The sequence below is a fragment of the Takifugu rubripes genome, chromosome 13 (genome assembly GCF_901000725.2).
Source record: "Takifugu rubripes chromosome 13, fTakRub1.2, whole genome shotgun sequence".
NCBI classification, from domain to species: domain Eukaryota; kingdom Metazoa; phylum Chordata; class Actinopteri; order Tetraodontiformes; family Tetraodontidae; genus Takifugu; species Takifugu rubripes.
In genome coordinates this window covers 17,225,696-17,244,296 of record NC_042297.1, presented here as the reverse complement: position 1 = coordinate 17,244,296, position 18,601 = coordinate 17,225,696, and the positions used below count along the sequence as shown (strand labels likewise).

The window sequence follows — 18,601 nt, the reverse complement described above, 5'->3', positions numbered from 1 at the left end:
TTGTCTGACAGTGTTGTGTGTATAGTGTATTCTGCACGCTGGTTTGAGGAGAGTGCTTGTGTAAAAACATTGCACATAAAACTTGCAAACAGTCATTTCCGAAGCAGATAAAAGGAAGCTGCTTGGTTCAGGAAACAGCCAGTGGGTTGCTTCTTGAAAGTAAATCACTCCATCATGTCAGAGGGTCAATATGGAGGTCTGCTTGCAGACTTGGACGTGTCTTTTTTCAAATCCAAGAGGGGGCTCCTAAAAGTGTCCCAGCTGGTGAGTATTGACAGCATCATGAGTTTGCCATTTTTATTTAAACTGTGGGACAAAGAGGCAGTGATATGAAATGTCACACATTCCCTGGATGCTCCTAATATCAAAACTAGCTTTTTTCATTTTAGCTAAAATAATATCAAGAGAGAAAGAAGCTAAATGCCTACAAACAACTGAAACTGGGACTTGTGAAACTGAGGTGATGCGAAACACAAGTGGAAGCTTAGTTCCTTTTTCTTTAAACTGGATTTGACGTGGTAGAAATCAGGTGTCAAAGGACCAATTCAAATAAAACAGTAGCAGATGTTGGTCACCATGGTAACAGTGGGCAGGCTGGATTCAATATTATTTGTTTAGGTGAACTACACTTTTAAAGATGTGGCTTTACTCTCTCTCTCTCTCTGTGTGTGTGTGTGTGTGTGTGTGTGCGCGCGCTCTTTATTAGGGGACCCTGTTTGTGGCCCTGGTATGTTTTGCTGTGACAGTTAAAGCCACATACGTGGCGGCCACAGGGTTGGAGTTTCTCGTCACGGCTCTCATGGTCCTTTTCTACATCCTGAAGCTCAACAAGACCATCACCTTCTTCTTCTGGCCCCTGGTTGTGAGTGAAGCTGTCTGACAACCTCTTTGGCAACATTAACCACACACCCCCTTGTCACTCCTCCTTCTTTTTCCTCCCCCAGGATGTCTGCAACTCCGTCTTTGCAGCCATCTACTTCTGCATTCTGAGTCTGATGGTTCTGTCCACGCAGAGGGTTGTAGGCGCATTACTTGGAGGGGTCAGAGACCTTTGACACGCTACACTGTGCAACATTCACAGTTCCCCCCTAGAGTTGCAGTGCAGCATTGTAAAGTTTTGGTTTTTGAAATCTGTTTGCAGATCCTGGGTCTTGTGGTGGTCGGGCTACTGTGTGCAGACGGCTTCCTGCTCTTCAAGAACATCACACTGAACCAGTCGAGCAGCGAAACCAGGAATCCAGATTTAACCAACCAGCCAAGTTACAACAGTCAAGATGTGACCAACCAGCCCACTTACAACAGTCAGGATTTGACCAACCAGCCAGGTTACAACAATCAGGATTTGACCAACCAGCCAGGTTACAACAGTCAGGATTTGACCAACCAGCCAGGTTACTACAGTCAGGATTTGACCAACCAGCCAGGTTACAACAGTCAGGATTTGACCAACCAGCCCACTTACAACAGTCAGGATTTGACCAACCAGCCAGGTTACAACAGTCAGGATTTGACCAACCAGCCAGGTTACAACAGTCAGGATTTAACCAACCAGCCAGGTTACAACAGTCAGGATTTGACCAACCAGCCAGGTTACAACAGTCAGGATTTAACCAACCAGCCAGGTTACAACAGTCAGGATTTGACCAACCAGCCCACTTACAACAGTCAAGATGTAATCGATGAATAATCGAATTAGTTACTGAGTGATTCGCTCCCTTTTCCTGCGCAATCCTAATAAATGAGCTTTTACTTTTGTTGCAACTATGGTCACATTTTTAAAAACAACAACAACAACAAAACGCTCGTTGAAGAGCCACAGGGATAATGTGTCGATTATGTTTGTTTCTTGTGCTTTTGTGTCGTTTTTGTGTCTCGGGTTCGGAGGAGGCGCGACTTTCTACACAAGACAGATGTTGCGCTTTTTTCCCTGTTCTGCGCGTTTCCGCGCTGTCATCATTGTTTCCGCTTCCACCTCGTAGAAGAAGCCTCACGCCCCCACATCATTTTTTTTTCTTTTGCTTTGTTTGGTCGTGAAACCGTTACTTTCCCCCCCTCCGCGTTCTCCGCTGTTTCATTAAACCGTCTTTTTTCCGCCACCATGGGGGACATTGAGGCATCCGACTCCAATCGGCCGCGCCAGACTGTCTTGCTCTCCGTTCTTCCAAGCAAAGAGTTCGCAACCTCCAGGAAAGGCATGCTGCTCATCGCAGAAGTGGTAAGAAACCAGAGGAATCCCTCGTGGAACAGATGAAGCCGTTGCTTCCCCCTAACCTCTCCAAAGTTTGCGCGCTTTATGCGCTTTTGGATACTCCAACCTTCAACTTTTTGTGTTTTTCCTCCACATTGTCCCCGACTAATCTGAATATAGGTCAGACTTTTGCCACCACAAGGTTTCCATTAGGCAAGGGAGGAGCGTTTATGATGTATAGTAAGATGATGTGGTTTTGAAAGTATGTAACTACAGGCTTGATTACAGAGCACGGAGAGAGTGCATGCGACAGTAGGACACACTCTAAACACTTATAGCCACTTGCAATGTCATCTTTTTCCACATACATGTAGATTTATGCAGCAGCAGCAGCTCTGGGGTGCAGGACCAGTGTGCATGTCTTATATGGAGAATCATCTGTGCAGGAAGTGTGTGAAGAATGCAATCACATGTGTGCCATGAGGCGTTCGCTTAAGGTCAGACTGTGGGAGCATTCAGCTCCCCCACAGTGACATCTTTAACTCTGCTTGTAGACCAGAGCCTGGAGCAGAGCTCAGCAGTCCCTCGTGCACACAGAATCACCTCTTTACTGCCTTGAACCGAGACTCCGGCCTGGGGCTCAAATGCCTTTGTGGGATGAACCAGTAACAATCCAGCAGCTCAACTCTGACGTGCACATCTGGATTTAAAAGCCCACATTGGTTGAGGTTTAAGGCCATTTGGGAAGGCTGCAAGTTGTAGAGTCACAAACTAGAAGTGAAGAAGTGATTCCAGCTCCACAATCCCCACTGCTGGTCTCATCAGGCTCTTTATATCAACCTAGAGACAAGATGCATCGCAACACATAACTCCGTTCCTTCTGAGGGGAACTCCCCTCCAAGTGTGTGTGTGTGTGTGTGTGTGTGTGTGTGTGTGTGTGTGTGTGTGTGTGTGTGGTGAGTCTGAGGTAATGTCATGCCAACAGTTGTGGGCTGTGGTGCAACTGGTGGTTTTTTTCAGCTTATTTGTCAGGTTATTTATTATAAAGGCTCAAATGTGAGCATCCATAATAACATTATAGAGTAAATGAAGTTACAATAATGTCAATTCAGTTTAATTAAAATCATTCTATTTGCATAAATGACATATACAGGTCGCTACACAACTTTTTTAGTAGTAATAGCCATTCTGGCCAAGTGAAATAGTCATCATTTATAAGTTATGTTATGTGTGTGTGTGTGTGTGTGTGTGTGTGCGCAGGCCGTTTGTGGTTACACTGTAGATGTTTCTGTCAGATTTCTGGCCTCTTTCTCCTGTTGTGTCGTGCCTGAGCCCTGCAGTTACTAACTTCACCATTCCGGACGGTGTTAGTCACACAGATCCTGCTGACTGTGCGCCCTCACTGCGTCGCACTTTCCCTTTTGTCCTTTTTGTTTCCCCTAGTTGTCGGACTACAATCAGTCAAAAGGGAACCAAACTTGATGCTGAAAGCAAAGATTCAGACAAGAAGACGTTACGAAGAGCTGCTGCTGCTGCTGCTGCCGCATGTGAATTTAACTTTTTCTCTTTCTTTTAGGCTGCACATGAGCTTAAATGTTGTTTACAGGACACACACACACACGCTGAAGGAAACACTACCATCGCCGCACACATTTGACCTCACACACGCTACCTGGCAACAGCCAATCAGCAGTGCCCAAATAGCCCAAAACCCCCCAACAAAACTCTGTTGTGTTCGGGTAAAGGCTGTTTATGTGTGTGTGTGAGTCCAACAACAGAGGGATCATTACTGCACGCCTGCTGACGTCCACGCACAGCGTGACTGGATTCAGAGACCCAGCTGCCTTTTGCCTTGAAATCATGAACAATGTTGCAAAAATGAAAATGCATCCCCCCCCTACCCCCAGAGCGTGCGCTGTGGTGCAGGACAGCGTGTTTTTCGTGGAAATCCCAGGCTTTATTTTCCATAAACAGTCTGCAGATCTCTGACAGGAAGCTGCTCACTTGCAGGATTTTTAAAGAACAGCAGATGCAGCAGGTTTGGGTTCAGTCAGGGGGGAGTTCCAGTCAGACTTGAACGAGGAGGTGGCCGTGCCCGTTTCTGAGGTCACAGGGTCTGAGCCTGGTTTTAGGCTCTATCTCGCATTCAGAGCTCAGATCCGCGCCGCTTTGGCTCATTTTAACGTCCCGTTTCGGTCTGCGGGTTTATGTCTTCTGGATGTTTCTGCTGGAATGTTTGAGCGAGAGGGGTTCAGCGTTGCAGTCTACAAGCCTGTGGAGATAAACATTATCTTTTTACAGCTGGGTCTGCTTACAGGACGTGAGCCCGGAGCTGTAACTCAGTCCCAATCGCAGCTCTGGGGCAGAGAAAGCTGACCTCAGTGGGAGAAGATGCTGTTTCCCCTTCCTCTTGACGAAACCCTTCCCCTCACCCCCGCAGGTCCTGTCGTTTGTGTCGTTCATCTGCTTCGCGGCGTCCACCGCGGCCGCTTTCGTGACGGTCCCTCTGCTGGAATTCCTGGGGGCGCTCTTCTTGCTCTTCGCCTACTCCATGAAATTCAACGAGCGGTTCAAGGGCTTCCTCTGGCCTCTTATGGTGAGGAGAGCTTTGTGTTGGGAAACGCTTCAACGGTGGACGAGCGCACAACTAAACTTTATTCACATGTACTTTCCCAGGATTTTCTGAGATGCGTGACTGCCTCCATCATCTATTTCATCGTGTCCATCATGGCCGTGTCCAGATACGTCGACGGCTCCTCCAAGGCCGCTGGGGTAGATTTATCCTCGTGATTCCCATCTCGACCGCTTCGTTTCTGTGCCGCCCTGACGCCAGCCCTCCTTGTTTCCGCAGATATTTGGTTTCATCGCCACCATCGCGTTCGCTTTAGACTTTTATCTCATCTTCAACGAGCTGGCCACTTTCCTGAAGGACGGAGGACAAACTGAGGCTGAGCCATCACGGCAGCGAGGTAACGCCACAAACCAGCGCGTGCAGCGTGATGGGGGGGTCAGCCGCAACATTGATGGATGTGACATTAGCATGTCCCACAGACGCCCGCTTTCTGTCCTGATTGGTCAGAGCAGATTGATCACATGACAGTTCAATATAGGGTCTGATTGGTGGATAAGGTGAGGCTGGATATTATGGGTGTATATCAGATACAGTAAACTTCCACACAATATAAAGTGGATTTAGCACTTTCACCACTGACCCATCTATGCGGCAACACAAAGCTGTACTATCGTGCCCACATGGATGTTTTGTTCTAACGTCACTTCTTTTTTTTTCCAGATGATTTTTCAGACTCGGATTCTGACTGAGACCACGTGGATCCATTGTGACTCGAGTGAATCAACTGGTGCAACAATCTGCGTCCGCTGGGCTGCAGAGATACTTGTTTCTGACTATTTAAACGGCAGCCTTGTCTCACTCGATTGCTGTATTTTTTTTGTGCACCTCTGTTTTGTTTTTGAAATGCAGAAATGCAGACCTTTTTGTCTGCAAAAACTGAAAAGTACAGACGTGTTGACCTTCTCAGGACAAGTTGAAAGCCAATTTCTCCTGTTATGTTCATTTGCCACACCTGAAAGTTTTGGGACAACATGATTTATGATACTGAATTGAACATAAAGCTGTGAAATTTACTGGGAGCAAATGCCACAATCTGAAAAAAAATGATTAATTGAGTTCTGGTTGTGCCCTGTGGCTCCTTCACAGACATCAAAACACAACACTACTTCTGAAATTGCAATGAATTCATCTGTACAGAGTTCTGAGCAGCTTTACTATAATAGTGTACAGTATATAGAAGAGTTGAATGATTGGAGGTCGGCTGGATTCAACCTCCATCCCATTATCCTGTGTGCTTTTGGGAATATTTGCTTTTAGGGTATTGATTCATCAATGATGTACTATGATCAATACAATGTACGTAAAATACAGTCGTTTATGGGTTGAATTAAAATACTTAATCTCCAGTCTGCTTGCTGTGTATTGGTGCATTGAAGCCATTTCTTATTTTGATAAATGCTAAATTCCATTTGACCTCTTAACTGTTGCATTGTCAGTCCTGCCACTGGTGACACAGTGGAAGCACTTGAACGCCACACCGACTGTTTATGCCGTACATTCTGCACTTTGTCAGCACTCGGTACCTTTTTGTGACTTTCCTTAATAAACAAATCTTACTTAAAAGTGATAAATTGCAGCTTTCTATGCATATGCAGGTTAAATGTAGCTCAAACTGGTTGTAGGTTAACGATATCCAAATCATTTTATTGAGACTGTCATTATAAACTGACAGGAAGCCATTTGTCATTGTTTTAAATACACACAAATTAAACATCTCACCCATCACTTCATCCAAACAGTAAGACTGATTGGGTTCAATATTAATAACCCATCCGGAAATTGGTAATATAATGCATCATAGAAAAAGAACTATAAAGAGCTCGAATAGAGAAAATGAACTACGAGACTGTGCCGATTGTGCTGCAATGTTTGCTGTACAAATGTTTAAGTGGAGATTTGTACAAGTCCCTCAACATAAGTGACAGAAGAACAAATATGATTGTCTATCCACACAACTACTTTACAGTTTACAGATTAGAATTACAGTTTAATCTGGTGTCTGTTAAAATGAGTAAAATATTCATTCGTCATCTGCATTTAGTCTACAAACTTCTAAAGATTACGTCAAACCCTCGAAGCAACAACGGCTGCATTACAGACAAAACACCAGCAGGCGGCGCCAGAGAAAAGAGAAAGACCCCGAAGAAGTGACGAATTCAACACATTCAATACATTAATGCAGAAAAGAATTAGTACAAAAACAAGCAACATCAAACATTTTAAGATTGAACTACCAACACTGGCCGAGCAGAAAAACTGGGAGGATTTTTCACTTTGTTGGGAGTTAAAAGCTGCAGCAGTGTGAGATTCCACTGGGAATGAAGTGTGCAATTAATTACTGTAGATACATTTACTAACACGGTATAAACTGTTAAGATCACAAACTGTAGAGTATTTTCACCAAAACCACTCTCCCCCCTCATTTATTTGTCAACATCCTCTATAGTTAACTTCCTATTTTAATTACAATCAGAGTTTAGTTTTGTGATTTATGTTCAAATAGTGGATCTGTATTTGTGCTGAGCCTAAAGCTGCCAGGATCAGTCTATGGAAAACCCCCCAAACAATATCCCTATAGGGATAAGAAAATCAATTGTCTTCGAAATATCAAATATTTTCCAAGGCTGTATTGCTTGTGACAAAATGTCTGTATCAATAATGACAGCAGCCACACTGATGTGAAGCTTTGGATGTTTCACCATTAAATTTGAGCTTTGAGTTGATGGCAAATTCCATTAGAATGATAGTAATGTATCTGTCGTATATTACCTGAAGGGTGGTCAATGTGCAAAAGAAGATCCAATCATCCCACATCAGGCAACTATTTACAGAACTTCAGGAAAATTTCATGAATTTGGAATCATTTAAATAAGTCAGCGTCACCTTTGTCTAAGAGTGGCTGGATGAGTGCTTCTGCAGCCGACTGTGTTTCTATTATTTAATGATCTATCTTCATTGAAACAATAAATTTAGATCTGTATCAATGCCAGTGAAGACAGTCCAGCCCCATGCACAGAAAATGTCTGGTCTTTCCAAGGGAATATCTCAGGCTTTGGTACCATCTACTGCATGTTGCTTCACCTGTTTGTGGCCACAGAGGTGAGAAATAAGCTACACAGACGTTAACCTTCTGTTCAAATGACATCTTTCACAGTGAATCATGGAACTCTCTATAAAAAAAACAAAGAACCAAACATTTGAAGTCTTCCGTCACGCTCAAAAGCAAAACGCAAATGTCCTCATTGCTTCTCAAGCCCTTCGCTTTGGGGACGTTTTAGTCGAGCGAGTCGGTGCGAGGCAAAGTCCTCCGCTGGGATGAGCTTAAATATTTGGTGGCTGGAGAGACGGAGAGCACAGCGGGGGTGAGGAGATCAGAGGTCCGTAGCTGCCCGCGCTGCCGCCTTCCCTCAGTTTGTCTGATTGGCGGCCGGCACTCATACAAGCTCCGGTCTTGCCTCCATCTCGCCACGAGACGCCGTGCGTGCTCTGATGTACTCGTTGGACTGAGTCGTGCCCTGACAACCGCTGCCGAGGCGCCACCTCCGTATCGCCAAAAACGCGTTTACTCCGTACACACACGTCACCAGGAAGCCAAAGACCTGCGAATGAGTGGGGACAGGAAGCAGAACAGTTTGGAACATGGAGATTATGATTATTCTTGTTATTCTTAGGAGATTTGTCTTTATATCAGTGGGTGGAGGCCAGATGAGAGAGAATACTCACCACTGCAGCAATTTCCGCCCCAGTCCTGTGGTTAATAAAGGCCAGCACAAGAGAAGACAACAAGAAGAAGAAGGCGCTGACAGCTGTGTTAACCAGGTCCTGCAGGAGGGAACGGAACCACAGGCAGATCCAAATTTAGCTTAAAATACATTTGTTTCAAAACGTATGGTTTAAATTGCGCAATGTTGATTCCTTCCCTCTGAAACTTGTTTAGGGAATCTAACCAGTTTCATTTTAGACAAATCAGAAAGTAGTCATTGCTCTCTTGTCCCAGTGCTTTGTCTGGAGTTTTTAACATTTGGTGGGGGCTCAAACCAAATATCCTATCCTAATAATAAAACCACATTAAATTAGGTTGCTAAAACAAGTGTAATACATCCAAAATGTCAGACATTTGGGTTCAATGAGCCCTGGAGGCGCCAATGATGTAACTGTAAAGCAAAAACAGAAAATAAGTGTTCTAAAAAGTGAGAAAGTTCTTACAAATAAGATGGAAAAAAAATCTGGATTGGGTGTATCAATACTGGCAAAAAGTTCTCCAAAAAATGTCTCTATTAAACCCCACAGCAGGACAGATGTACGTAAGTCCCACAGGACGCTGGACAGTACTGCACCGTGTCCAACAAACAAGCAGCCAGACCTGGTCCTGGTGTTTAATCATGAGCTTAAAACTGCAGGAGGCTTTAAAAAAAGCCTTACAACACAGCTGAACCCCCTGGAGCCTCACGTTACACACGACATCGCAGATTTCTGACTCCAGAGGGGAAATAAGAGCTTCTCCTCTTTTGATCTTTGACTCTCCTGCGTTCAAGCGCAGCAGGCGGGGAGGAACGGGTTAATGACCAGGTCTCTCAGCGTGACTGGGACACGGCCCTCGTGATCAGATGCGTGATTGTGATCACGGCAGACATGGTCTCTCATATGACCCGCAATGATCAACAGAATCACACTTGTGCAGGGTGGGGGGGGGGGGGGGGGGTTAATCAGTAACAAGACCAGGTTAATGTGTGTAAACACACACACACACACACACACACACACACACACACACACACACACACACACACACACACACAAACATGGGCTGTCTACGTATCTCGTCCAACTGGTTAAACAGGAAATACTCCATATTCCCATTCTAATGTTCTCCTCGTGTTGGTTCTTTCCAGCAGTTTTCAGATCCTGTCTTCTCTCTGCATCAGTCAGCTCAGCTCCTCGCTCTTTTACACATTCCTCATTTTTAACCAGGCCAGGACTCTGTAAAACCCCTAACAACACAAGCACATTCTGGAACAAACCGCAGGTCTCTGACTTATTATTAGCTCCTGTTATAGCTTTACGATCCTCTCTCTATCTAGCCGGACTGAAAACATGAAACAAGTTTAGATCCTGTTACGATAAGAGCAAAATTATCAAGTCAAGGCGATAAAATAAAAAGGAAATGTCTCGTTTAACTGTGGTTTTATCAACTCGGCCCTGGAGATAAACACTAAAAACACTAAAATGGCTGCAACCATAGAAACCAGAAGGATGCCACAGAACGTTAATGCTATTCTCCTGAGAGCCCCTGCGTGCCACACAGGAATAGAGGACAACATCTCTCCTGCTGTCACCTGCGTGCTGCAGCTCCTCCGTGAATAGAAGTGAAAGAAAAATGTTTTCTCTCTTTGTGGCGCTGCCTGGGTGGCAGAATTTAGCCGTCAGAACCGTAAAAAGCTTTTACTGGATTCCACCGGCGGACGGAGTAAATATAACACGAGTGATGTGGTCCCTGGTCTGAACTGATGAGAGATTGATGACAAATGGCTGCGAAGCAAAGAGGAAGCTCGGCTGCTTGTGAGCAGATTCGACGGGGACGTAGATCATTATCAGACAGAAATGTGGAAATGTGGACAAATCAACCTCTGACAATAAACTGCCAAATCACAACCACGGGGAGAAGTAACAGTTGTGTTTTCATATCAACAACACAGACCGGTTTCTGGATGAACATTGATGGTAATAGATCAATGCAGCTACTCTATTTCTTTCCTTTGTGACATTAGATTCCTAATTTGCAGTAATAATAATGGCTTTTGTGCCGGCTTAGGTCAGATCCATGTACTGAAGCTGTATTTTCTCATAATTAAACAGTGTACTATGAATAAGCTTTTAGCCAAAGGATGTTTTATCACCCAAATAAACACAACATCATCCCAAGGAACGAATAAATATCTGAAAATTGCGCATAATTTTGGGAGCTATATTTAAACATAAAGATGATGGACAGTCCTAACATTTTCTGTCAATACAGACATAAATCTCACTTAATGGTGGCTGTAATGGGTTCCGTCACTGTGCCCAGTAAACATCCCCGTCCAAAGTAAAGTTAATGATGCATTAACTGGGATGAGATACTGTCTGTTCCCAGAACAAAACAACCAGAATATACTGGACAGCCTGGTTGGTTCTCTTCGACCCCTCTCCACTAATACCCCTCCAGTCTGTGAACGCCCCTCACTGGTCTCACGGTCGTCCCATTTCTGTCACAGAACCCCTCCGAATGTCTGTGTGGCTGTGGGAATTAGAACGAGGCGTCGAGAGCTCGGCCTTTGTGTCTCATCGGTTGTGGAAAACAAAGTCATTCATGCAGAACTAAACCCTCAAGTTCAACTCAGTAATAGGAAGTCACCCAGTGGGTGTACGGACGTCTGATGTCTTCATAAAGAAGAACTGGGAGCCATTAGAAAAAGTCTACATATTTACTGCTCAGGAACTACAGTTTAAAATTAGCTGGAGGCTTGTCCCTGGAGGAAGGTTCCCCTTTAGGGAACAGTACTGTCCTCAGGTTCAGGGACTTTGGCTGAGGGCTCGTGCTGATTGGACGAAGATTTTCAGTTTGTTTCCGCTTCATTCCTGGGTCTGAAAACCTTTGCAGGCAACACAGAGCACAGGAACACCCTTTAGCTCCAGGTACCAATGTTCAAGGAACTACGTTTGGCCATAAAGTGGCTACTAAGGAGGAAAAACTGTCAGTTTAGGCTGTGAAGCCGGCCCCCGAAGGGTTAACAGTGGGTTAACAGCCAGTGGTCAGTGCTGGGGACATTCCCGGGGGAGCAGCGTGATTGGAACCGCCTTGATCTTAACAGACATAAACAACATGAGGTGCAGCCAACAACTGTGGATCTGAGCTCAGCATCTAGTTCCCAACAGTTTGGCGTCTGCGGAAGCTATGAAAAGTAGAATGCCTCCAGCCAATCGTCTGCAGGACGCGTTCGCCACAACTGTCCTAAACAAATTGAATTCTTCTATAGACATTTTATATTTTTAAAACACAAACAAAAGGTATACATACATTCACAGCTGCACCTCAGAGATGTTTGAAAGAAAAGAGTGGATGTTCTCCAAAGACAGCAGTACAGGAGGGCTTTAGATTACACGAACTGCCCCTCGGGGACTGTAAAAATCTTTTAAGAGCTGAAGGCAGGCCCTCTCGTCATGTCCGAGGTGGAACACTGTACCTAGGATACCGTAAAGCAATCTGATAGTTATGGTTGGGTTGGACATCTGGTTTAACATCTAGTGTTTTTACTCCACTACAGTACTTGAGCAGCGCAGCCTCTGGAAACACTGTTTTTCCACTCTCTTCAGCAGAGGAGGCATGATTGCAGCTCGGAGAACTCCGCCGTTTGGAGGCAAACGTGACAGGATCCGCTGGAGAACAACCAGCGGCTCATTTGCCTACGGCTGACAACGCACTGAAAACAAGTTCCATGCTGGCAAATGGTCAGTGCATTCACTTTATATATATATTCATATACACATATCTATATATAAAAAGAAATACCCAAAAAATAAAGCTAAGAGAATGCAGTTGAAGCTGCTACATTTCTGCCTAGAGAGCCTGAAGCTCTGATGGACCTTAAATAGGACATCCATTAAACCCTTAACGGAACAGGGTGGATAGAGCTTGATCGGCTGCACTAAAGTATGCAGAATATGCAGTCTACACGTTTAACTATTTAATGCTGAGCCGCTATAAAACCTCTGTGAAGAGTCTCCAGCTGATCCAGAATAATGCTGCACATGTGCCTACATGAACCGAAATGAGATCGCATTTCTCCCATGTGGCTTTCCTTAACTGGCTGAACGTAAAGTGGAGAAATGCCTTTCGAACCCTTGGACGGGCCCGTTCATTTATATAACGCGTTTCTGCTCAACTTGACAAATGAACAGGCTTGGCAGCACTACCCTGCCAACCTCCGGATCATCAGGTAATCAGGCTTTGGCTCGTGACCTCGGGATCTTTATCAGTCACTGGACAACCCGACTTTAGAGAGCGGTTCTCCAGGACATGGCTTATTAAATGTGAAGCAATGTCACACCTCCACCATTAAACATTTAGATCGTACCATCTCTGGTCCCTGCAACCTTCCACAGGCCCTCCACTCACCCAGTTCCTTTGAGCGTTTCCACTGATGCCAGTCTTTGTAGATACCTTAAAAAGGGGATAAAAGGGACCGCTCGGTCTCCCTGTACCTACCGTCAGGCTCCAGTTGATATGGGGCACCCTGATGTGCAGGTTGAGGCAGAAGATGATGAGGAGGACGCCTGTCACGACGAAGGCACTGCAGCTGACAAACTCGAAGAAGTAGACGCCTCCACAGGGCGAACACATCATGATAGTCTCTATGCAGATGAATCCAATAAGTGCTAAGACCTGAAGGGAGAGTCCCAGACAAGGAAAAAAATTAAAGGACCAGTACACAGATTAATGCAAAGTCTCAACATCCTCCTGAAGCTCACACGACTTTATTTGTGACAAATAGAACCATAACTTCAATTGTAGGTCAAGTCTTCGCCGTAAATCTGTGCATTACGGTCCAAAGATTTCCAATCTGGGGACGTGACTGTCTTATGAACAGAGCAGATCTTGTGAACCCCACTCCTGGCAGCCTGTGAAGAACCGCCGTCCAGCCAAACCACAGCATGGGAAAAAATTCTGCTATTTAGGTGTTCTGCTGCCATTGAGATCCTCACAAAACCACACACAGACTACCAATTGGTTGAGAGTGGCCCCAGACCCAGAGACATAACAGCCTCGCAGAAAACGCCACCGCTCCAGATTTAGACCTGAATTCAAACCTATTTAAGACAAAACCGCCCGCTTGAGAAGGGGTTATTATTTTTAATAAACGCTGTTAGAATACATTTTGGAGATGACTGGAGGTTAAAGTGTATGACAAAAACACAACCGCTGCACAATTCAGAGTTATACTGTATTTACCAAGCTTGTTATTCCTCAAACTTTTATTGCGACAAAAGATTTGAGACGTTTCTTCCTTGTGTCCGACATCGCAGGGGTGTCTTTTTTTAAAATTTGATTTACAAAACTCTTATTCAAAGAGCCACTTTCGCATAGATGAATGCATTATTGAGGATTCTGCACGTGAGATCCGTTTCACTTGCATCCTATTAGGGAAAGTTGATGTTGCAGAACATCCCTTTAAGAGATACAAAGTTATGAAAACTCATCATGAGTTTTCAGGACCGCTCTTCCCTTCAGGCTTAAGATGGGTTTGATGTTGGAGGTGGCAGCGAAACACAAACACACAAGGACTTAAACGCCTCAGCATCGAAGAGGCCACCCGCGAACACGACCCTTTATATTTGGTTTTGATTTTCAAAAACAGGAAGATGTCACGCGTTCGTGAAGAGATGACACACTGGGAGAGGTCTCTCGGAAAATACTCTGAATCAAACCACTAGATCCTTTTCTGTGATTGGACAAAAGCGTCTGAGGACAGTGTGACATTAGCACACACAGCCCTCCTCCTCGCCCCCTCGCTCAGAAGCTCAACGGTCAACCCGGTTTATCTGCTTTAATGAGCACCAAATAGTGTCTCTGGCAGCGCCGAGCTCCTTTCTGCCACAAAGAAAACACAACAATCCGGGAATGAAGAGCAGTCGCAGAAAAAGGGGCAAAAAACCAAAAAGGCTCCTTCTGTGTCGCTGTGCACCTCTTATTAAAGAATGGGCAGGATGTAAATAGCATTGAGACAATTCACAGACAGTCCAACATGGGAATAAGGAAGCCAGAAATGATGCCAGGTTATTAAAAAAAACAATAAAATCTGGTCTCTGAATGACTCCATCCTGCAGGTGTCGGGCAGTCACGGGGGCTCGTGTTTACATAAGCTGCAGTTCATCCCTAACAGTGGGAATATGTTCATTATTGGTCGCCTCCTTAAAGGCCTCCCAAGCCTGAAACCCCTTTCTATACATCTGCTGTTGCCAAAAAAATAAATGGAGGGAAAATGAGGCCTCACTGGAGGGAATATGCCATATTATATGCTTCAAACCGAGTACTATTGGACTTCTTGCAAGAACAACAAAAGAAAACGTTAATCATCTTTGTGCAGCAGCGCGGTGCCTTACAAGAATGGCAAATAAAGGAAGTGCAGTTTGAAGGTCACTTCGAGATAAGGTCGAAGATATGGCGTGAGCGTGTCTCCGGCATTTCCTGAACTTTCTTGTTGGCATTGCGTTTCTGGATCAGTAATGTTTCAACCAGGACAGAACGGAGCATGTGGCAGGAAGTGCTCACTTAACATCAGGGAGCATCTGCTAACCTCATTACACATCATCGAAGAACAACTCAGAATAAAGTTAAAGTGCGACTTATTAGAGAGGAACCAGGTGTCCGCACGCCTTCGCGGGCAGACCTGCCGCTCCTCGTGAAAAGGTGAGGCTTGTTTGAGGAGACAAAGGCCCCGCGAGGTGTCAAATTACCGCCAACGCACCGGGACGTTAGATGAATATCAAGTTGGGACTTTTGTTGACCTAGTCACAGAAAAGAGGCCGTTGGCACAGACACGCCTTGCTCAGGTTACATCCTGCTGGGGGTGGTTACCGATCAGCACAGGCTCAACAGGAGGATGCAGGAGCTTTATTTTGAAACAACTTTTTTTTTTTTTACTAAACCTGAACAACGGGAATACAAAGGTCAGCAACGGTGAAATAGTGTTATTATCTTGACAAAGTTCTCTGGAAGCATTTAGAATGAGAGCGTGGGTGTGGCATTTAGGTTTACAAATGTTTGACTCATGACTGGCACAATATTGAAGGCGGAAGTGTGAATAGGGATCGTCAAGACTCCTACAGCTCCTCAGATATGCCACAAGTTGATCTGCACTTGCCACGGACCTTAACACATATGCGGCCTTCTTTTAAACCCATTGATGCTTCTCTCCGCTAATTAGCTTAGCTCAAACACTGTTGCAGAATGGGGAGTGCTAATCCAGTAGCACTAAACGTTCCACCTGTGAACGTTGATGCAGTGGGGAAAAAAAAAGAAAAATCCAATTAAACCACCCCATGGCTGAATTAACTTGAACAAAGCCGGAGCTAAGCGGGAAGCAATAACATTTACATATATGCATTATTTAGCCCTAATTTTAAGAAAAAGGAATGCGGTCTCTTTGAAACTCGAAACAAACGATTCAACTAAAGTGGAAAAGGAGTATTGAATGATATTCGCAGGTTTGAGGGGAAGATTCCTCAATAACAATAGTGAACCATCGCCATCACAGATGCACACCAGTGACGCGTGCAGCTGCGGCTTCGCGCTTGCTGGGAAACAAGACTGCAGATACGAATCTTCGAACCTCTCCCACACTGATGACAGATGGAGGCCAACCTACACTTCCCACAGGAAAAAAGAGGAAAACATCCCAGGTGTTTAATGAGCCCAAATGTGCTCATCTGCACAGCCTCAGCCACCCACAGCAGCACGAACAGCACAAGTAATGTGGTTAAACACGAGTGTTTTTACAGTTTCGGAAATAAAAGTCAGCAAAACAAGCGTCAGCAGTTCAGACTTTTGGTTGGCCTGCTAACATTGTTAGGGGTAAAAGCCGTTTTCCACATCGCCATGGTTTCTCCTGTTGTGGACAGATGATTCCATGTGAGCCAGCGGGCCTGTGTCTGAGCGAGCGTCTGGCACCACAAAAGAAGAAAACTGGTCTGGTTCGAGAGACGTTTCCTCTCCTGCATAATTGTCAGAAGTATTTGCGTCCCCGTTTAACTTTGCCGCTGCCCGTTTCTCCGTGCATCTCGCTGCAGCGGCAGTGATGCCAGTGAAATAAGAGCGCATTCATTTGCAGGGGCGAGTATTTTCAGAGGAGGTCCACGCCACCAGACAAAAATAAAGTAATAAATAAAGCTGCGCTGATGTAATAATCATTAAATCCTGTGTTTTTGGTTGTGCATTTTCTCATTCAGTTGCAAATTATGCACCTTTGCTGCATTTCCAGACCAGATTTCTTGATTTCAGACAACACAATTGATACTTTTGCGGGATTTTAGCATCCCTACATGTCCCCCATGTTTACATTTGGTATTCTGTGCCCAGCATGACTGACAACTTTAGGAACCATCAGTGATGTGGATACACAGAACCTAAACAGTAATCCAGGACCTGGTGGACCCCAGGGACACGTTTAATAACTCCTGTGCTAATGTACAGGAGACAAAGCAACGCTGTCAGCTTTTCAAATTAGTTCTAATCTGTCCATATGGTTGTGACTAAGTAGATTATCCACCAACGGCATTTCCCCCCCCCTCCCTCACTCTGCTTGAATTTTAATTCCAAAACATGACAGCGATGCGTGGGTCGTGCAGAAACTCACCACTTCCACCAACTTTAGAATTCCAAAGTAGGACTTCAGGTACTCCACGTCCCACCTCAGTCCCCTCCAAACGCCCATGGAGTGGACGGGCTCGGTGGTGGGTTGATAGGGGCTGCTGGCCCCGGAGATCATGGAAGTGTTGGAGGCCTCTCCATCAAAGCCCTCCGTCTCCTCGGTGGTCCTCATGATGATTCCCAGATACTTCAATAACACCACCGCATGTAATTTCTTTATTTTAAAGCCTCAGTTTCCTACTCACTCACGACGCAGGTTGTGTCATGGAGCACACTTTGTTCCCATGCAGGCTGGAAGTGGATGGAGAAAGCGAACCAGACTGTCCACTTTTCACAGCCGCCCCACGGGCAAACGGCGGCCGCGGAGGGGGCTCGTCAACATGCGGCGGAGAAAAAGCCCTTCGGAGTCTGCTTGAACGTTCGCGAACCCGGTTCGGGTTCTGTCCCCGGCCACTACCGTCGCCTCTCTCTAAATTAGCCGGAGTTATCCCGATGTTAGGCGGGTCACTTGTTCGAGTGTCACTTCATCCGCGGACGGTTCCGGCGAGTTCAGCAGCACTCAGTAAAAACGCTGCGCCTTTTGCCGCCACGGCCGTGAGAATATCCGCCCATTGTGGCCCAGAAGAACCCAGAGAGAGCCGCGCTGGGCGCTATTGTGACGCGCAGAATAGTGTCCGCGGCAGCCCGAAGCAAGCCTCCCCGAACGCAGCTCGCTTTACTCGCTATAGATGCGGGCCGAGCTTGTCTCCGCCCCTCCGAAAACGGCACATTCTTGTGCGGGCTCCATGACAGGATCTGTGCCCGTTTAGACCATTCTCAAACAGCCAGGAACAAGAATCCAGTCGGAACCACGGTGACAGAACTCAGTTCCGCTGTGTTTTTTCCCCCCCTCCTCTAGTCTTTCCATCTTTTTTCAATCAGCAAATTTAGTTTCAATCCGAGCTGGGGAAATCATTTGATTTTCTAGAGATTTCCATGCGGGAGTGTTGAGTTTTTACGAAGTTTGTTCTGTGGTTATAGTCAAATTTAATACCAAAATTTGCGTTCAAATTAAAACAAGCCTAGAGGGTATTATATTGTTACTGGTTTGAACGAATGTGTACACGGGTGTGACAGCATAACGTCCTGGACTTCATCAGATATTGTGTAATTAAACTAAGAATTTATGGATCAGCCCAATTTTATGAGTGCGTAACTCGCTGTCGCCCTCTAGTGGTGGTGATGTCAGAGGTTGCCTAGGTGACTGAAGATGAGATGCCTTGCTGCTGATGTGATGAGTAGTGTAGATGAACATTGGAGGGCTTTTTAAAAAATCTATAGTTCCTCTTTTAATGCCCTGATGGACACACCAACACTCAAAACGGTGGCTACAATA

General features: G+C 45.4%; 3 protein-coding genes across 3 annotated transcripts; 2 read left to right on the top strand and 1 right to left on the bottom strand.

Moving 5' to 3' along the window:
* Positions 1 to 112: 112 nt before the first annotated feature.
* On the top strand, positions 113 to 1,761 carry LOC101062482 (uncharacterized). The gene is made up of 4 exons (XM_003969916.3): positions 113 to 264; positions 707 to 862; positions 945 to 1,040; positions 1,142 to 1,761. Exons 1-4 carry the CDS (start codon positions 175 to 177, stop codon positions 1,685 to 1,687), a joined length of 888 nt encoding a protein of 295 aa, XP_003969965.2. The 5' UTR covers positions 113 to 174; the 3' UTR covers positions 1,688 to 1,761.
* Positions 1,762 to 1,899: 138 nt separating this feature from the next.
* LOC101062256 (CKLF-like MARVEL transmembrane domain-containing protein 3) lies at positions 1,900 to 6,166 on the top strand. Its single transcript, XM_003969915.3, has 5 exons — positions 1,900 to 2,215; positions 4,629 to 4,784; positions 4,865 to 4,960; positions 5,040 to 5,157; positions 5,481 to 6,166. Exons 1-5 carry the CDS (start codon positions 2,099 to 2,101, stop codon positions 5,507 to 5,509), a joined length of 516 nt encoding a protein of 171 aa, XP_003969964.1. The 5' UTR covers positions 1,900 to 2,098; the 3' UTR covers positions 5,510 to 6,166.
* A 270-nt stretch (positions 6,167 to 6,436) lies between these two features.
* Positions 6,437 to 18,335, bottom strand: cmtm4 (CKLF-like MARVEL transmembrane domain containing 4). Its single transcript, XM_003969914.3, has 4 exons — positions 17,213 to 18,335; positions 13,066 to 13,242; positions 8,544 to 8,642; positions 6,437 to 8,419 (listed from the first exon to the last, which is right to left on the bottom strand). The coding sequence occupies exons 1-4, from the start codon at positions 17,396 to 17,398 to the stop codon at positions 8,255 to 8,257; spliced, it is 627 nt and encodes a 208-aa protein (XP_003969963.1). The 5' UTR covers positions 17,399 to 18,335; the 3' UTR covers positions 6,437 to 8,254.
* Positions 18,336 to 18,601: the final 266 nt, after the last annotated feature.